Genomic DNA, 16,863 nt, shown 5'->3' on the forward strand with positions numbered 1-16,863 from the left:
AAGCTGCCCAGCACCAGGTCCTCCTAGGCGGAGCCTGGGGCTCAGTGCCTTCCCATATGGGCCTCCAAGAGTTCGTCTTGCGATGCACACAGGGCACGACAGTTCCCCCCAACGCTGCTGCTGCCCCGCCCTGGAGGGCCCTGGGGGTGAGGGGACCGCCCGCACAGCCCCCCGTGCTCTGTAGTTCTCCCTCAGCTTCCGTTAGTGAGGAAGTGCGAAGCCACTGGGCCCAGATCACTTCCAGATCTGACTTAGCAGGGAGAAGGCTGGGTGGAGGTGACCACAGCATCGGTGGTGCAGGCTGGGCCCCCGGGAACTGCTGGGAGGCTTCACTCCCCACCGGCCAGGCCTCGGCTAGAGGCCCTGAGTTGAGGTGCAGGGGGCTCCGGGGTCTGTGCCCTTCCATGGAGCAGCAGCCCCCACAGGCGGCTCTGAAGCCTCCAGAAGGGACGCGCCCCGATCTTCCAGGATCCACTTATCAATAATCGTCCTGGCTGTTCCCCTCCCAGCCTGGCTGCTGATCTTCCAGGATCCACTTATCAATAATCGTCCTGTCTGTTCCCCTCCCAGCCTGGTTGCTGATCTTCCAGGATCCACTTATCAATAATCGTCCTGTCTGTTCCCCTCCCAGCCTGGCTGCTGATCTTCCAGGATCCACTTGTCAATAATCATCCTGGCTGTTCCCCTCCCAGCCTGGCGTTTTCCGTCTGGGACTGGAGACTCGGGGGGTCCCTGGTGGGCTGCAAGGGCATTAGGCCTAATTGTATTAACAGTATTTGTAGGGTGCAGCCCCACAGGGTCTGTGGGTTTTTCTCCCCGTGTGCGGAGACGAGAGATCATAGAAATAAGGACACAAGACGAAGAGAAGACAAGACAGCTGGGCCCGGAGGACCGCTACCACCTAGACGTGGAGACCGGTAGCGGCCCCGAATGCCTGGCTGCGCTGTTATTTATTGGATACAAGGCAAGGGGGCAGGGTTAGGAGTATGAGTCGTCTCCAGTGATTGATAAGGTCACACGAGTCACGTGTCCACTGGACAGGGGGCCCTTCCCTGTTTGGCAGCCGAGGCGGACAGAGAGGACAGGGTACGTCATTATTTCTTCTATGTATTTCAAAGACTTTAGTACTTTCACTAATTCTGCTACTGCTATCTAGAAGGCAGAGCCAGGTGTACAGGGCGGAACATGAAAGCAGACCAGGAGCGTGACCGCTGAAGCTGAAGCACAGCATCACAGGGAGACGGTCAGGCCTCCGGAGGGCTGCGGGTGGGTTTGACTGATGTCAGGCCCTCCACAAGAGGTGGTGGAGCAGAGTCTTCTCTAACGCCCCCGGGGTAAGGGAGACTCCCTTTCCCGGTCTGCTAAGTAATGGTTGCCTTCCCAGGCACTGGCGTGAGCGCTAGACCAAGGAGCCCTCTGGTGGCCCTGTCCAGGTGTGACAGAACGCTCACACTCTTGTCTTCTGGTCACTTCTCACCGTGCCCCTTCAGCGCCTATCGCTGTATGGCCTAGTTTTTCCTAGGTTATAATTGTAGAGCAAGGATTATTATAATATTGGAATAAAGAGTAATGCTACAAACTGATGATTAATAACATATTATCTATAATCTATTTCTAGTATAACTATTCTTATTTTATATATTTTCTTTATTATACTGGAGCAGCTCATGCCCTCGGTCTCTTGCCTTGGCACCTGGGTGGCTTGCCGCCCACAAGTATTTTCTCATGAGAAGAGCTTTAATCCTAGTCTGAAAATAATCCTAACTACATTAAATTCACACCAAAGCGTCCAGAAAGACAGCACCTTAACTGCCATCCCAGGAACGCACCTGCTTCCCAGAGTCCTTCCTGCGAGCCGGTCAGTGTTCACGTATCCTGAGTTCCAGCCTTAGGCTGGAAACAGACCTTTCCAGAGGAGGTTGGGAAGGAGCGCGCCCAACCCTAGAGGGCTGGGAATTCGGGCAAGAGGTGACACGGAGGTGGGGGTTAGGGGCTGGAGCCTCCCCACAGCGCAGACCCCCATCCTGGGGTGCAGGCAGACCCCAAGCTCCACCCCTCTGGGCCCTCTCTCTCTGGGAAGCCCCCCGAGCTCCGTGGACCGTGAGGATGTGGGAGGCGTGCCGGGGAGCGACAGGGCTGGCTCTGTGGCTGGAGCTGAGAGGAGGGACGCAACCCCTCCCACTCTACATCCACATCCACAGTGACGCTTCACACCCAAAAAATAATGAAGACCTATCAGGATGGCAGCAACTTAATTACTACTGGAATTAAAAACAGTGGATCTACCATGTAATAGCCACTGTGAAAGGGTGTGGGCAGTGCTTAGAGCATTTTTTGTTTTTTGTTTTGAGACAGAGTTTCTCTCTTGTTGCCCAGGCTGGAGCGGTGCTATCTTGGCTCACTGCAACCTCCGCCTCCTGGGTTCAAGCGATTCTCCTGCCTCAGCCTCCCGAGTAGCTGGGATTACAGGCACGCGCCACCACGCCTGGCTAATTTTATATTTTTAGTAGAGACGGGGTTTCTCCATGTTGGTCAGGCTGGTCTCGCACTCCCGACCTCAGGTGATCTGCCCGCCTCGGCCTCCCAAAGTGCTGGGATTACAGGTGTGAGCCACCGCACCAGCCCGGAGCTGTTCGTTAGCTAGGGGCCCTCACAGGAGTGTGGTTGGCAATTCTGAAATTAATTTGTGCACAAATGAGCAGAAAGGCAGTGTGCCAAAGCCACATTTTCAGAGAAGCTACAAACGAGGGGAGGCTGGGACTGAATCCTACGGAATGGTGTGCACCTGTGGCTCCAGTGCACGCAGAGGGGTGTACCACTGTGCACCATGGCGGCTGCAGACGCCTCTTGCCTAGCGGCACGCAGCACTGAAGCCCACACTTTGTACCCAGGTCTTGGTTTTCTGGTTGTTTTTTTTGAGACAGGGTCTCACTCTCTCACCCAGGCTGGAGTGCGGTGATGTGATCCTAACTCACTGTAACCCCAACCTCCCAGCCCCCCAAGTGACTGGGACCACAGGGGCATGCCATCATGCCTGGCTAATTTTATTTTTCGTAGAGATGGGGGTCTCACTATGTTGCCTAAGCTGGTCTCCAACTCCTGAGCTCAAGGGACCCTCCTGCCTTACCTCCTGGAGTGCTGGGATTACAGGCGTTAGCCACCACGCCCAGCCTCCAGATCCTAGTTTTCTAAATACCATTCCCCACTCGAAGGAAGTGGAGCTTCCTGGAGAAAGGACTGCTTCCAGGGCTGGGGCAGGGAGGGACCAAGATGAGCCAGAGCCTCCTGCAGTGCTGGGAGTCAGGCCGTGCTCAAAGACTGCCAGAGTGGGTGGAAAGCTGACCTAAATGCCCTCAATACGACACTACCTGAAACACAAAGTCAGCAACAGCAACCACTGTAGCCCACGCAATAAACAAACAGGTCCAGACTAATAGAAATAATGGAGTGGAGAGGGGTTCTCCTTAGAATCCCAATAGAACCAGTGATTTCATTTGTGTCGATGGACACTGACACTCAGGGCAAAATGGGTCGAGGTTTGCAGTCTTCAACAATCTTCCCACGAGGCACATGAATTAAAAAGGGAAAATGCGGCCACGCACAGGGGCTCACGCCTGTAATCCCAGCACTTTGGGAGGCTGAGGCAGAGGGATCACCAGAGGGCAGGAGATCAACACCAGCCTGGCCAACATGGCAAAACCCCGTCTCTACTAAAAATACAAAAAATAGCCAGGCGTGGTGGCAGGCGACCGTAGTCCCAGCTACTCAGGAGGCTGAGGCAGGAGAATTGCTTGAAACCGGGAGGCAGAGGTTGCAGTGAGCCGAGATCTCGCCACTGCACTGTAGCCTGGGAAACAGAGCAAGACTCTGTCTCAAAAATAATAAAAAGGAAAAATGCTAACTTTACAGTGGGGAAGCCTGGGGATGCCACTGCACCCAGTGGTGACGGTCACAAAGTCACCAGAACCAAGACACAGGGACACCACGCCCCCTGCCACCGAGCAGTCATGAAGACCCAAATGCATTGTGGGAAAACTGCACCCCCCCAAGCTGAGGAGCTTTCTGCAAAATAGCGGCCAGCAGGTTCCAAACCATTCAGGTCATGAAGAAAACCGAGCAATTCTCCCAGAATGGAGGCGGCAGCGCAAGGACGTGCAGCGGGGACGTCAGACCAGAGACTGTCAGGAGGACCACGGTGCCCATTAGACCAGAGACTCAGGAGGACCACGGTGCCCATTAGACCAGAGACTCAGGAGGACCACGGTGCCCATTAGACCAGAGACTCAGGAGGACCACGGTGCCCATTAGACCAGAGACTCAGGAGGACCACGGTGCCCATTAGACCAGACTCAGGAGGACCAGGGTGCCCATTAGACCAGAGACTGTCAGGAGGACCACGGTGCCCATTAGACCAGAGACTCAGGAGGACCACGGTGCCCATTAGACCAGAGACTCAGGAGGACCACGGTGCCCATTAGACCAGACTCAGGAGGACCAGGGTGCCCATTAGACCAGAGACTGTCAGGAGGACCACGGTGCCCATTAGACCAGAGACTGTCAGGAGGACCACGGTGCCCATTAGACCAGAGACTGTCAGGAGGACCACAGTGCCCATTAGACCAGAGACTGTCAGGAGGACCACGGTGCCCATTAGACCAGAGACTCAGGAGGACCACGGTGCCCATTAGACCAGACTCAGGAGGACCACGGTGCCCATTAGACCAGACTCAGGAGGACCACGGTGCCCAGCAAGCGTCCTGGTTTGGCCGAGGTGCACAGAGACCGCGTACGGCACACCTGTTACGCAAGTTTTAAATCATTTCAAATTAAGAACTGAACATGGGAAGTCGTCGGTTTGGACGGGGCCCGAGAATGAGCACAGCCGTCTGCCCAGCCCCTCGCAGTGAACACTCCAGGAGCCCCTCCTCAGCCTGGGGGAGATGGCCACATCCAGGGGCTCACCCAAGGCTCCAAAGCAAAGCTTGAGAAAGTTTCCAGGGATCCATTTGTTTATTTACAACAGCATTCTAGGAGAAAGGTGAATGGGCCCGTCTCCTCAGTGCCCAAGGGGACAGGACTGAGGCAGCCCCACCTGGCCCATGGCTCTGCAGAGCTCTGCACCCTCCCCAAGGCTGTTACCCACGATGGACAGAAGGATGTTCTCTCAACACCAGGGTTGATTTTGGGGAGGCTGGAGGGAACCACGTCCAGGACCTACCAACACTAGCCCCTCCCTGGGGGCTCCCAAGTTCTGAAAAGAAAACCAAACGCAGTGAGCCCAAGTCAGGGTCTCCACGTTCCTGCACGTAACAGCCACGACACCAGTGCGGCCTCAGCGTGGGCTGCAGGGGTGGGCAGGACTGAGGAGGGGCAGGGACCTGCACTCCCCGCCAGCCGCCCACCACCTGCCTTTTCTACTTTGGCAAAAACAAAAACAAAACCAAAACCTGGAAGCCTCAAGACTATGAAGTAAACTTTAGGAAATGGAAAAGACAGCAGACTGTGCCCAAAGCCTCTCTCAGCCTCCCAGCAAGTCCTTCCCGAGAGCTGCTGATGGCTCTCCAGGGCCACAATGGCGGGTTTTCCTCACAGCAGCCCCAACCCCAGCCCAGCTGAAGACAGCTCTCCTGAGCTCCCTTCACCAGCTGCCTTGGCTTCCAAGCTGGGAAGGCATTGGGGTGTGGTCGGGGAAGGCACCCAGTTGTTTACAGATGGTAGAGGGCGACACAGGCAGCATCGTCACGAAGCAGGGCCCCAGGGAAAGGTCCTCTGGGAGAACCAGGCTGCCTACGGGGAGGAGCCGCAGACGCACCCGCTCGGACCGCAGCCAGCAGGTGGACAGGCTCCCTGTCGAGGAGACAGATAGCACAGCACATGTGGCCAAAGGCACCTCCAGAGGCAGCAGCTGAGTGAGGATGAAGACTGCAGGGTGGGCACACTTGGATGTGGATCTGGGTGACGGTTCTGTCCCCACGGACTGGGCAGCTTTGGGAACTGAGGGAGTGCAGGAGGCCAGGGGGCTCAGCCAGCTGGTATGGGCGGCCGAGACCCCACCCCTGGAATGATGGAGGAGGAGGATGTCATTGTAAATACCACCAGGACAGCGTTGGGTGGCACCTGACATCCCCCAGCACACACAGGCCTGTGGTGCCTCCTTGGGCTATGTCTGCCCACACGGTGGGACCTCTTGCCCGCTGAGGTGGTGCGGAGAGGCCTCAGGGAGTTGCTTGGCAACAGGGCAGCCCTGACCCCCTCTGGCTGATGGGAAGCAGCATGTCTGCTGCCCCAGAATCTGAACGCCCCCACAGTGCTGGGTGAAAGTCCACATGGCCCCTCCTGGCCTCCCCATTGTGGGCCCAGAGTCACAGAAATCACCCCCAGAAATTTGCAGAAACTCAACACCAGGACACAGACCCACTGCCCAACCTAAAAGAACAGGAACAACCCTGAGGCCATGCAGGCCTGGCAGGTGAGAGACGCAGAGTGGCTGCCGGCCGCAGCCCCGCAGGGTCAGCACAAAGGCAAGACGCGGTGGGGAGAGGACAGGAGCCTTCTGGCACATCACGGGGCAGAGGCGGCACACCGCGGCGGCGCACGGCTAGTTCCTCAAGGCGGCCAACCTGGAAACCAACAAGGCTCAGGTCAGGGCAGGGGAAGGGGGTCTCTGACCACCACGTGCTCCCAGCGAAGGTGACCCTTTTCCTCCTCAGTGTCCTGAGATAACATGAGTGACAGGCCTCGGAAACAGACATGCCCTGTCCCACCCTTACCTGATCTGTTAGGAAGGGTACAGTATTCTAAAGTGCACTGCAGACGTGCGTAAACGCCATGCCTGACACACACGCAAGCCCCCACGCCAGCCGGAGCAGGGCGGGGCAGCAGCAGGGCGGCTCGGCTTGGGGGCGGCTGCGGCTGGGGCCTCTGAGTCGAGATCAGGGCTCCCTGGTCGGAGCCTCAGCCGAAGTTCTCCTCTAGCCTCTAACCACAACCCTCTCTCCCTTCCCACAGCACCAGAGCTTAACCCTCTCTCCCTTCCCACAGCACCAGAGCGTAACCCTCTCTCCCTTCCCACAGCACCAGAGCGTAACCCTCTCTCCCTTCCCACAGCACCAGAGCGTGGGGTTGGTGACACAGCGTTTCGGGGACCGACCCTACCTCCGTGAAAGCTGGTCCTCCTGGCTGCGCACAGAGCTCTCACCCACGGCAGAGGCGCCCTCGGGCAGCTGGCTGAGCTGGTCCAGCACCTCCAGGCCATTCTCCTCGGCAATCTGCATGATGAGGCTGTCCACCTGTTCCTGTGGCGTGGTCAGGGTGGTGGCCGAGCTCATGGAGTCCTCCATCACCTGGGGGCAGGAGCACGCTCTGGACAACAGGTGGGGCCCAGGCCCATGGGGCCCCATTCAGCTTCACAAGGGTGCGACCACACTTTTCGTTCCCTCACACAGCCAGCCACCTTCTTGCCCTGTTCTCTCAGTGACTCTCTCTCTGTCTCACCTTCCATCAGGAGCCTTTCCCGCCCCCCCACCCAGCCCCATCCTCTGACTGTGCCACGCCTGCTGCCTCGGGTGGACATCTTTCTACACCTCTGCATGCTTGTTTGCCATCTGAGCCTCCCCACAAGGAGCCAGGTGCCTGAGGGAGGCCCCCGCCGCCCTGCCCACCTTACCTGTCAGGGTCCTGGCAGGGACCCAGCACAGAGGATGCCTGGTGACGTCAGGGAGCAACCACAGGTATGCAGAGACAGCATGTCAGCCTGTGAGCCACCCCTCCCGATGAGCTGCCCACACACCCTCCTTGTCCCCAGGCCACAGCCCCAAGGGCAGGGGCCGCATACCGATGTATGGACGTCCAGGTTCTGCACCTGCTGCTCGAACCTGTCCATCACTGAGGAGACCTTCTGCAGGTCCATGGTGCTCAGGGCCTTGTCCAGGGCTTTGGTCACCTGGGCCATGTTCTTGGTCACCTGAGACAGAAGAGGGCGCAGGAGGGAACAGGATGAAAGGCAAGCGGAGCTCACGCACGAGGGACGGGTCCCCTGGACTCTGACAGGAGAGCTGGGGCACCCCAACCCTGACCCACAAAACCCCAAGTCTGGGCTGAGCTATCATCTGGGTCCTATGGAAAGACCAACTCAATGGAAAAGGCCACGGAAACCCAGTGCGGGGTCAGCGGAGAAACGGCTCCCGACATGGGGTCTCCAGGACCACTGTGTCCTCCTGGCCCACCTGCACTGTGTGAAGGAAATGCCTGCAACAGCCAAGGCTCTGCTGTGACGTCCCTGACCCAGCAAATGAGCCTGGCCATGCAGGCTCTGCCTCTTGTGGGAGTTGCCAAGACCGAGGCCGGGCCGGGCACAGTGACAGTGAGTGGTCCACGCCTATAACTCCAGCACTTTGGGAGGCCAAGGTGGGAAGATTGCTTGAGGCCAGGAGTTTGAGACCAGAGGGGCCAACATAGACACCCTGTCTCTACATAAAAATGAAAAAATCAGCTGGGCATGGTGGTGGATGCCTGTGGTCTCAGCTACTTGGGAGGCTGAGGCAGGAGGATGGCTTGAGCCCAGGAGGTTGAGGCTGCAGTGAGCTGTGACTGCACCACTGCACTCCAGCCTGGGTGACACAGCAAGACAGTCTCTAAAAAATATATATTAAAAAAAAAAAAAAAAAAAAGCCCAAGTCCTATCAAGAAGTCCTTCCTGGGGCATCAGTGCAAGCTCAGGGTGCAGCCTCACCTGTGTCCCTGCCAGCACTCCCCACCCCGGGCGGATCCAGCTTCCCTCAACCTCCCCACCCCGGGCGGATCCAGCTTCCCTCAACCTCCCCACCCCACACTGATCCAGCTTCCCTCAACCTCCCCACCCCACACTGATCCAGCTTCCCTCAACTCTGAGCTGCCCCAGATCCAGGCCGCAGAGCCCATTCCTGCTTCAGCCAGCAGACGCCACCCATCCAGCACCAGGGCCCAGCGCTCACCCCCTTCATGGTCACAGCCGTCTGCACCTTGGAGGCCACCGCGTCTACGCGGGACGCCATCCGAAGCCAGTTCACACCTTCGTTCTTCTTGCGGATGGCGTTCTCGGCATACACACGGGCACACTCTACATTTTTCTGCAGAAGGGCCTGAAACCCGGGGGAAAAGCGGCTGGAAGAACTCGGTGGTGTGTGTGCCCCCTGCTAGGAGCCCAGTTTTTTTTTTTTTTTTTTTTTGAGACGGAGTCTTGCTCTGTTGCCCAGGCTGGAGTGCAGTGGTGCGATCTCGACTCACTACAAGCTCCGCCCCCCAGGTTCACGCCATTCTCCTGCCTCAGCCTCCCAAGTAGTTGGGACTACAGGCGCCCGTCACCATGCCCGGCTAATTTTTTTGTATTTTTAGAAGAGACGGGGTTTCACCGTGTTAGCCAGGATGGCCTCGATCTCCTGACCTCGTGATCTGCCCGCCTCGGCCTCCCAAAGTGCTGGGATTACAGGCGTGAGCCACCATGCCCAGCCACAGGAGCCCAGTGTTGAGGAGGTGGGTGGGCCTCTCCCCAGAAATGTTTGAGCTAAAAATGCAAACACCCAGGCCCCAGCCCAGCCCCCCAAGCAGGCTTCTGCTCCCCCCCGCACCCCTCCAGCACTCCACCAGGCACGGGACACAGCGGGTGACACTCAGAGCCTGTCGCAGGCAGTTCTCCGAGCTCCTTTCTCCCTGGGAGCCTGGCTGTGGGTGAAGAGTTACCAAAGTCCAATATGCTGGGACCTACTTCACTGATTACGCAGTTTTAAGAGCTGCACAAGATCCCACCTTCTTTTCTTTTTTTTCTTTTTTTGGAGGTGGAATCTCGCTCTGTGGCCCAGGATGGAGTACAGTGGTGTGATCTCGGCTCACTGCAACCTCCACCTCCTGGGCTCAAGCAATTCTCCCGCCTCAGCCTTCTGAGTAGCTGGGATTACAGGCGTGAATCACTGCGCCCGGCCTAGATCTCTCCTTTCCTTCTGCCCTGTCTATCATGGGGAGGGGACCCCTCCTGGAGAGGCACCCCTGTGAGCCTCCAGCCCCATCCCAGCCCTAGGCACCAGCTCTGTAGGGATGACAGAGCTAAAAATGATAGGATCCGCTGGGCCCGGTGGCTCATGCCTGTAATCCCAGCACTCTGGGAGGCCGAGGCAGGTGGATCACCTGAGGTCAGGAGTTTGACACCAGCCTGGCCAACATGGTGAAACCCCATCTCTACTAAAAATACAAAAATTAGCCAGGCGTGGTGGCGCATGCTTGTAATCCCAGCTACTCAGGAGGTTGAGGCAGGAGAATCACTTGAACCCAGGTGGCGGAGGTTGCAGTGAGCCGAGACCGCACCTCTGCACTCCAGCCTGGGCAACAGCGAGACTCCATCTCAGAAAAAAAAAGATAGGATCGTGGCAGGCAGCTAGCTAGCAGCCCTCCTCCTGCAGATGGCAAAATCAAGTTGAGAATGTTGGAAATGCAAAGAAGGAAAAGAATGAAGGCAATGCACTCATCTCTGTGCTCTGGACGCCCTCAGTGGGCTGGGAAGGTCTGGCAGGGGCTGTAGGGCAGGGACAGAAGCCACTCTGGGCTCCACCACACACAGCACCTCCCTTCCTGAGTGCCTGTTTGTCTCATGTGGGAAGCAAATACTTTGAGACTCAGAAATCATCGTGAGGATTAGGCTGGGCACAGTGGCTCATGCCTGTAATCCCAGCACTTTTGGAGGCCAAGGCAGGCGGGTCACTTGAGGCTAAGAGTTCGAGACTGGCCTGGCCAACATGGCGAAACCCCATCTCTACAAAAAAATTAAAAAATTAGCTGGGTGCAAGCCTGTAATCGCAGCTACTTGTGAGGCGAAGTCCCTAGAATCACTTGAACCCGGGAGGCGGAGGTTGCAGTGAGACAAGATCGCACCTGTGCACTCCAGCCTGGGCGACAGAGCAAAACTCCACCTCAAAAAAAAAAAAAAATAATAATTATATATATATATATATATATATATATATATATTTATCAAAGTGACGATTAAATCTTGATGTAGAAAGTGCCCTGCCCCTCCCCAAAAGGCATCAAAACAAAACAGGACACAAAAATAAGGGCAGAAAAGGACAGAAGACAGACCAGGAGAGTCACGACCCCACGGCCCCCAGGGTCTTACCTTCTTCACTTTGGCCTGCTCCGCCTTGGAGTCCTTCTCCGCCTTCTTGGCCAGCTTCTCCAGCTGCTTCGCCGTGAACTGAGCGGAAGCCGGAACGTCCTGGGTCAGACATGCGGAGCCCATCCCCCAGGCCCTGCTCTCCACACCCCCACACCTGTGCCCACGCCTGTGCCCACACAGGTTCCTAAGCACCCATCAGCCAGCCTGGGCCCAGCACACGGCAGGGAAGGTGTGAAGCCTGCGGGCGTGCATCCTGGGCGGTGAGAGATGGACCAGCTGGAGGAGGAAGCTGCCTGCTCTGCCTCAGGCTCTTTCTGGGTTTTCTCCAGTGTCTGTCTTCTCCGTGAACAGCCTCACCCAAGGCCTCCTCCAGAGCGCAAGGGTCAAAAACCTTTCAATCTGATCTCGGCTCCTGCTTATGGATGGCTTTTCAATGTCAAAGAAAGACTCAAGGAAACTCATTTCAGGCTACCCTCAAGTCATAACACAGAACTCCAGGTAAAAACACACCTGAAAGTGTTATCTTGAGAGAATGCTGTGGATGCAGGAGGTTGCTGGGCAGCACATGCAGCTTCTGGGGGCCTAACTGCTCTGCCAGCACCACACGGAAACAGGGCCTCTGGCAACACCACAAGGAAAGAGGGCCTCTGGCAACCCATCTGGAACCACAGACGCCCTGTACCAGGTAGCCCTGGGCACCGCAGCACCACAGGATGCCGGACACAAGCAGGCCTCAGCCGGTCCCCTCTGTGCCCAGCAGCATCTGGCAGGCTCACCATGATGGGAAAACATCCCAAAGCCGCATACAGTAGCTCCGGCACATCACTCCTGCCCAGTAGCTCAGAGCCAGCGACAAGGCAAGATAAAGCTGGCCACGGATGAGCAGCCAGGAGCTCATCCCAGGGAAATCCACGGAAACCTGCCCTGGATTACTGGAAGCTGCAACCTTCACCCCACATGGGAGGAATACTCAGAAAGCTCTCCTTCAAATGATCTCAAAGAATGAGTCCACACAGCGGAACATCAAGGCCTAATGCCCAAGTTGTCTTTTTTTTTTTTTTTTTTGAGACGGAGTCTCTCTCTGTCACCCACGCTGAAGTGCAGTGGCACGATCTTGGCTCACTGCAAGCTCCGCCTCCCAGGTTCACGCCATTCTCCGGCCTCAGCCTCCCGAGTAGCTGGGACTACAGGCGCCTGCCACCGCGCCCGGCTAATTTTTTTGTGTTTTTAGTAGAGACAGCGTTTCACCGTGGTCTCCATCTCCTGACCTCGTGATCTACCCGCCTCAGTCTCCCAAACTGCTGGGATTACAGGCGTGAGCCACCGCGCCCAGCCCCAAGTTGTCTTTCTTAAGATGACACTCCGGGCCGGGCGCAGCAGCTCACGCCTGTAATCCCAGCACTTTGGGAGGCTGAGGCGGGCAGATCACAAGGTCAAGAGATTGAGACTATCCTGGCCAACGTGGTGAAACCCCGTCTCTATTAAAAATGTAAAAAAAATTAGCTGGGCATGGGGCGGGCGCCTGTAGTCCCAGCTACTTGGGAGGCTAAGGCAGGAGAATCGCTTGAACCCGGGAGGCAGAGGTTGCAGTGAGCCGAGATCACGCCATTACACTCCAGCCTGGGCGACGGAGCGAGATACCGTCTCAAAAAAAAAAAAAAAAAAAGATAACACTTTTTCTTTCATGGACGACCCTAAGGATCTGCCTCCACTTAGCCTGAGATAAGGAAAGAGCTAATATGTCACCAAGGAGGCTCAATAATCCCCTCCTTGGTCAGCAGTCTGAGCCCTGTGTGGCGGTCACTCAACTGTTCTATAATCTGCCCGACTGTTTCTGTGACTCTGAGGGAGCGTGGCTCATACTATCTGTTCTCACCAGAACAGGGCTGGGGTGAATGGCCATTCAGTACATACCTTCAACTGGAACAGGGTATCTGCAAAGAAAGAGGGAATGCTTTGAGGATTGGGAATGGGACATTACACTTCTGGCAGGCAGGACTCACTAGGATCCTTCTAGACACCAGGAGCCAGAACACACACACAGACCACACCTGCCTGGGGCCTTCGGGGAGCCCCCCCCAACAGGGGAGGCACAAGACAGATTCGTGTACCAGCCCTGGCTCCTTGCTAGCCACAGGACCCAGCAAATGCAGACCCTCCCTCCCTGTTTCCTTGTTGGGAACATGAGGGTGGCACCAGCCAATCTCAAAGGCTTAGCGTGAGGACAGAAGAGGTCATGGACGCAGCATCTTTTGGCCATGGTTAGAATCCAAAAGATGGTGGTTTATAATTAATGCAACTTTGCAAAAGTCCCTTGGGATTCTTTCCCAATTTAAAAGTTCACTTGTAATCCCAGCACTCTGGGGGGGGGGCCGAGGCTAGTGGATCACTTAAAGCCAGGGTTTGAGGCCAGCCTGGGCCAATTTAAAAGTTCAGTACTTGACAGTTTACTTTTTACAGACTCTTTCTCCCCAAAAGTAAATGGATAAAAATAGCAAGGTGGTAACTCTTAGGCATCAAAGAGCTGATTTCCAGCGGGCACAGTCACTCACGCCTGTAATCATAGCACTCTGGGAGGCTGAGGTGGGCGGATCACTTGAGGTCAGGAGTTCCAGACCAGCCTGGGGAATATAGTCAGACCTCATCTCTATTAGAAAAAAATATTTTTTTTGGCCGGGGCAGTGGCTCATGCCGGTAATCCCAGCACTTTGGGAGGCCGAGGTGGGCAGATCACGAGGTCAGGAGATCGAAACCATCCTGGCTAACACAGTGAAACCCAGTCTCTACTAAAAAATACAAAAAATTAGCCTGGCATGGTGGCGGGTGCCTGCAGTCCCAGCTACTCGGGAGGCTGAGGCAGGAGAATGGCGGGAACCCGGGAGGTGGAGCTTGCAGTGAGCCAGGATCGCACCACTGCACTCCAGCCTGGGCTACAGAGACTCTGTCTCAAAAAAAAAGAAAAAAAAAGAAAAAATACTTTCTTTAAAAAAAGTTAGGATTGATCTCAATTCATTCAACTGCTAAATTTGGAGACTGACCCTGACCCCTGATTCCTGAAAGGGCTATACCACACCAGCCAGAATGAGGAAATGGAGCCTGTAAAAGAATGAGGTTACTGAGTGTTCACAAACGCACATCAAGGCTCCAAGATGAGACCTCCTGGGGTTCCAGTGAGCTCTGGGCATCGTTCAATCTATCGCCTGTCAGTGCAGGTGTGGTCAAGCCCAAGTTCAACCTGTCATCTATCAGTTCAGGTGTGGTCAAGGCCAAGGTTATCTGTGACTGGAAAACAGCCAGCCTGACCCAGGTGACACAGTGCAGGCCAGGCGGGCCATCCCACCCAACTCACTGTGGGATGCTGGCCAAACCGCCCTCCTCACCTTGGCTTTTCCTCACCTCGGCTCTCCCTCACCTCAGCTTTCTCTTCCAGCCGTGTGTGGCAGCAGAAAAACCCAGCTAAGGCAAAATCTGACTCTGAGGAAATCTGACATGGGCTTGAGAGAAGTCCCCTCAAAAGAGCTGAGTGAGCTGTGGAGTGAAAAGCCACATTTTTTTTTTTTTTTTTGAGACGGAGTCTCACTCTGTCACCCAGGCTAGAGTGCAGCGGCACCATCTTGGCTCAGTGCAACCTCTGCCTCCCCGGTTTAAGCGATTCTCCTGCCTCAGCCTCCCAAGTAGTTGGAATTACAGGTGCACGCCACCAGGCCCAGCTAATTTTGTATTTTTAGTAGAGACAGGGTTTCACCATGTTGGCCAGGCTGGGCTCAAGCGACCCTCCCACCTTGGCCTCCCACAGTGCTGGGATTACAGGTGTAGCCACTGCAGTTCTGAGTGAGTGTCTCCTTGAGCCCTTTCCCATCCGTATGCACAGAGCCCACAGTCTGGATGCAGGTTGCTTCACCATCCCCTTCTGGTGGGCCTGTGAGTAGCTCAGGTGCCCTCAGGTGACTTTCCAGCCTACTTTTTTTTTTTTTTTTTTTTGAGACCGAGTCTGGCTCTGTCGCCCAGGCTGGAGTGCAGTGGCAGATCTCGGCTCACTGCAAGCTCCACCTCCCGGGTTCCTGCCTCAGCCTCCTGAGTAGCTGGGACTACAGGCACCTGCCACCACGCCTGGCTATTTTTTTGTATTTTTAGTAGAGGCGGGGTTTCACCATGGTAGCCAGGATGGTCTCAATCTCCTGACCTTGCGATCCGCCGGCCTCGGCCTCCCAAAGTGCTGGGATTCCAGGCGTGAACCACCACGCCCGGCCCTTCAAAAAGTATTTTTAAAAGCCTGCCCATCACACCAGCCCAACGATGTTTCAGCAAACGTAGGACTTCATTTTGCCAGATTCTTCCTGTTCTTTGGTATCCCTGAGCACAGAGCCAGCCCCAGATGTAGAAGGTAAGAACTAGGGCGTCCCGTTGAGCACAGAGCCGCTTGCCTTGTGCTGGCTCCTGCTCAAACCTCTGCTTCCCCATGTGGAGAATGGACGCAAAGAGCTGCTGTGACCAGGGCCTGGCACTTAGGGAGCGCTTTCTGTCTGAGCTCTTCTAATTTGTCGTGATGCTGTTTGGGGGCAGGGGGTGCAGCTGTCACTTTTTCTGGTGCCCTCTGACCCGACATTCCAGGGCCCGAAAGGCCGAACAGGCATCGCACAGTCCCCTCTACCGAGCTGGCCGGAAAAGGCGCCTGACGCTGAGGAGTGCCAGGGGCGGGAGAAAGGGTCCTGGGTCGGTGGTCAGGGGTCCAGGCCCGGGGCAAAGGGTCCTGCGTCGGGAGTCTAGGTCCTGGGTCCATGGTTGGGGGTCGGAGGTCGAGGCCCCGGGGAAGGCATACCGGGTTGAGAGTTGGGGGTGGAGGCCCCGGGGAAGGGGTCCCGAATCGGGGGTCGGGGATCGAGGCCCGGGAGGAGGGGTCCCGTGTCGAGGGTCGAGGCCCAGGGTAAAGGATTCCGGGTTGGGGGTCGGGGAAGGGTCCCGGTCGGTGGTCGGGGGTCGAGGCCCGGGAGAAGGTGTCCCGGGTCGGTGGTCTAGGGCCCCGGGGAAGGGGTCCCGGGTCGGGGATCGAGGGTCGAGGCCCGGCGAAAGGGGTCCCGGGTCGGTGGTAGAGGCCCCGGGGAAGGGATCCGGGTCGGGGATCGGGGGTCGAGGCCCGGGAGAAGATGTCCCGGGTCGGTGGTCTAGGGCCCCGGGGAAGGGGTCCCGGGTCGGGGATCGAGGGTCGAGGCCCGGCGAAAGGGGTCCCGGGTCGGTGGTAGAGGCCCCGGGGAAGGGATCCGGGTCGGGGATCAGGGGTCGAGGCCCGGGAGAAGGGGTCCCGGGTCGGTGGTCTAGGCCCCGGGGAAGGGGTCCCGGGTCGGGGATCGAGGGTCGAGGCCCGGGGAAAGGGGTCCCGGGTCGGTGGTAGAGGCCCGGGGAAGGGGTCCGGGTCGGGGATCGGGGGACGAGGCCCGGGAGAAGGGGTCCCAGGTCGGTGGTAGAGGCCCTGGGGAAGGGGTCCCGGGGGATCGACGGTCGAGGCCCGAGAGCCCTCCTGAGCCCAGCCCGCGGCCCCAGGTGGGCGGAGCCCACGCCAGTGGGAGAAGCGGCCCCGCCCCGCGCGCGAGTCCCCGGAGGACGGCCGCGGCCTCTTACCGTCCATGGCCACAATGACAGAAGCAGCACTCGGAGAGGGAGAAGGGACGCCAACTCCGAGCGGCGTCAGGTCCCGGCGGCGATCGAACCGACCAAGCTGCACC

General features: G+C 57.1%; 1 protein-coding gene across 1 annotated transcript; it reads right to left on the reverse strand.

The window, feature by feature from the left end:
* Nucleotides 1–4,991: 4,991 nt before the first annotated feature.
* On the reverse strand, nt 4,992–16,844 carry CHMP1A (charged multivesicular body protein 1A; the record flags this gene model as incomplete). The annotated part of the gene is given in 7 exon segments (NM_001133168.1): nt 4,992–6,620; nt 7,156–7,343; nt 7,835–7,963; nt 8,973–9,119; nt 11,144–11,221; nt 13,058–13,077; nt 16,760–16,844. Coding segments are annotated over 7 exon segments (591 nt in total). The 3' UTR covers nt 4,992–6,598.
* Nucleotides 16,845–16,863: the final 19 nt, after the last annotated feature.

The sequence above is a fragment of the Pongo abelii genome, chromosome 18, assembly GCF_028885655.2.
Source record: "Pongo abelii isolate AG06213 chromosome 18, NHGRI_mPonAbe1-v2.0_pri, whole genome shotgun sequence".
Lineage (NCBI taxonomy): Eukaryota > Metazoa > Chordata > Mammalia > Primates > Hominidae > Pongo > Pongo abelii.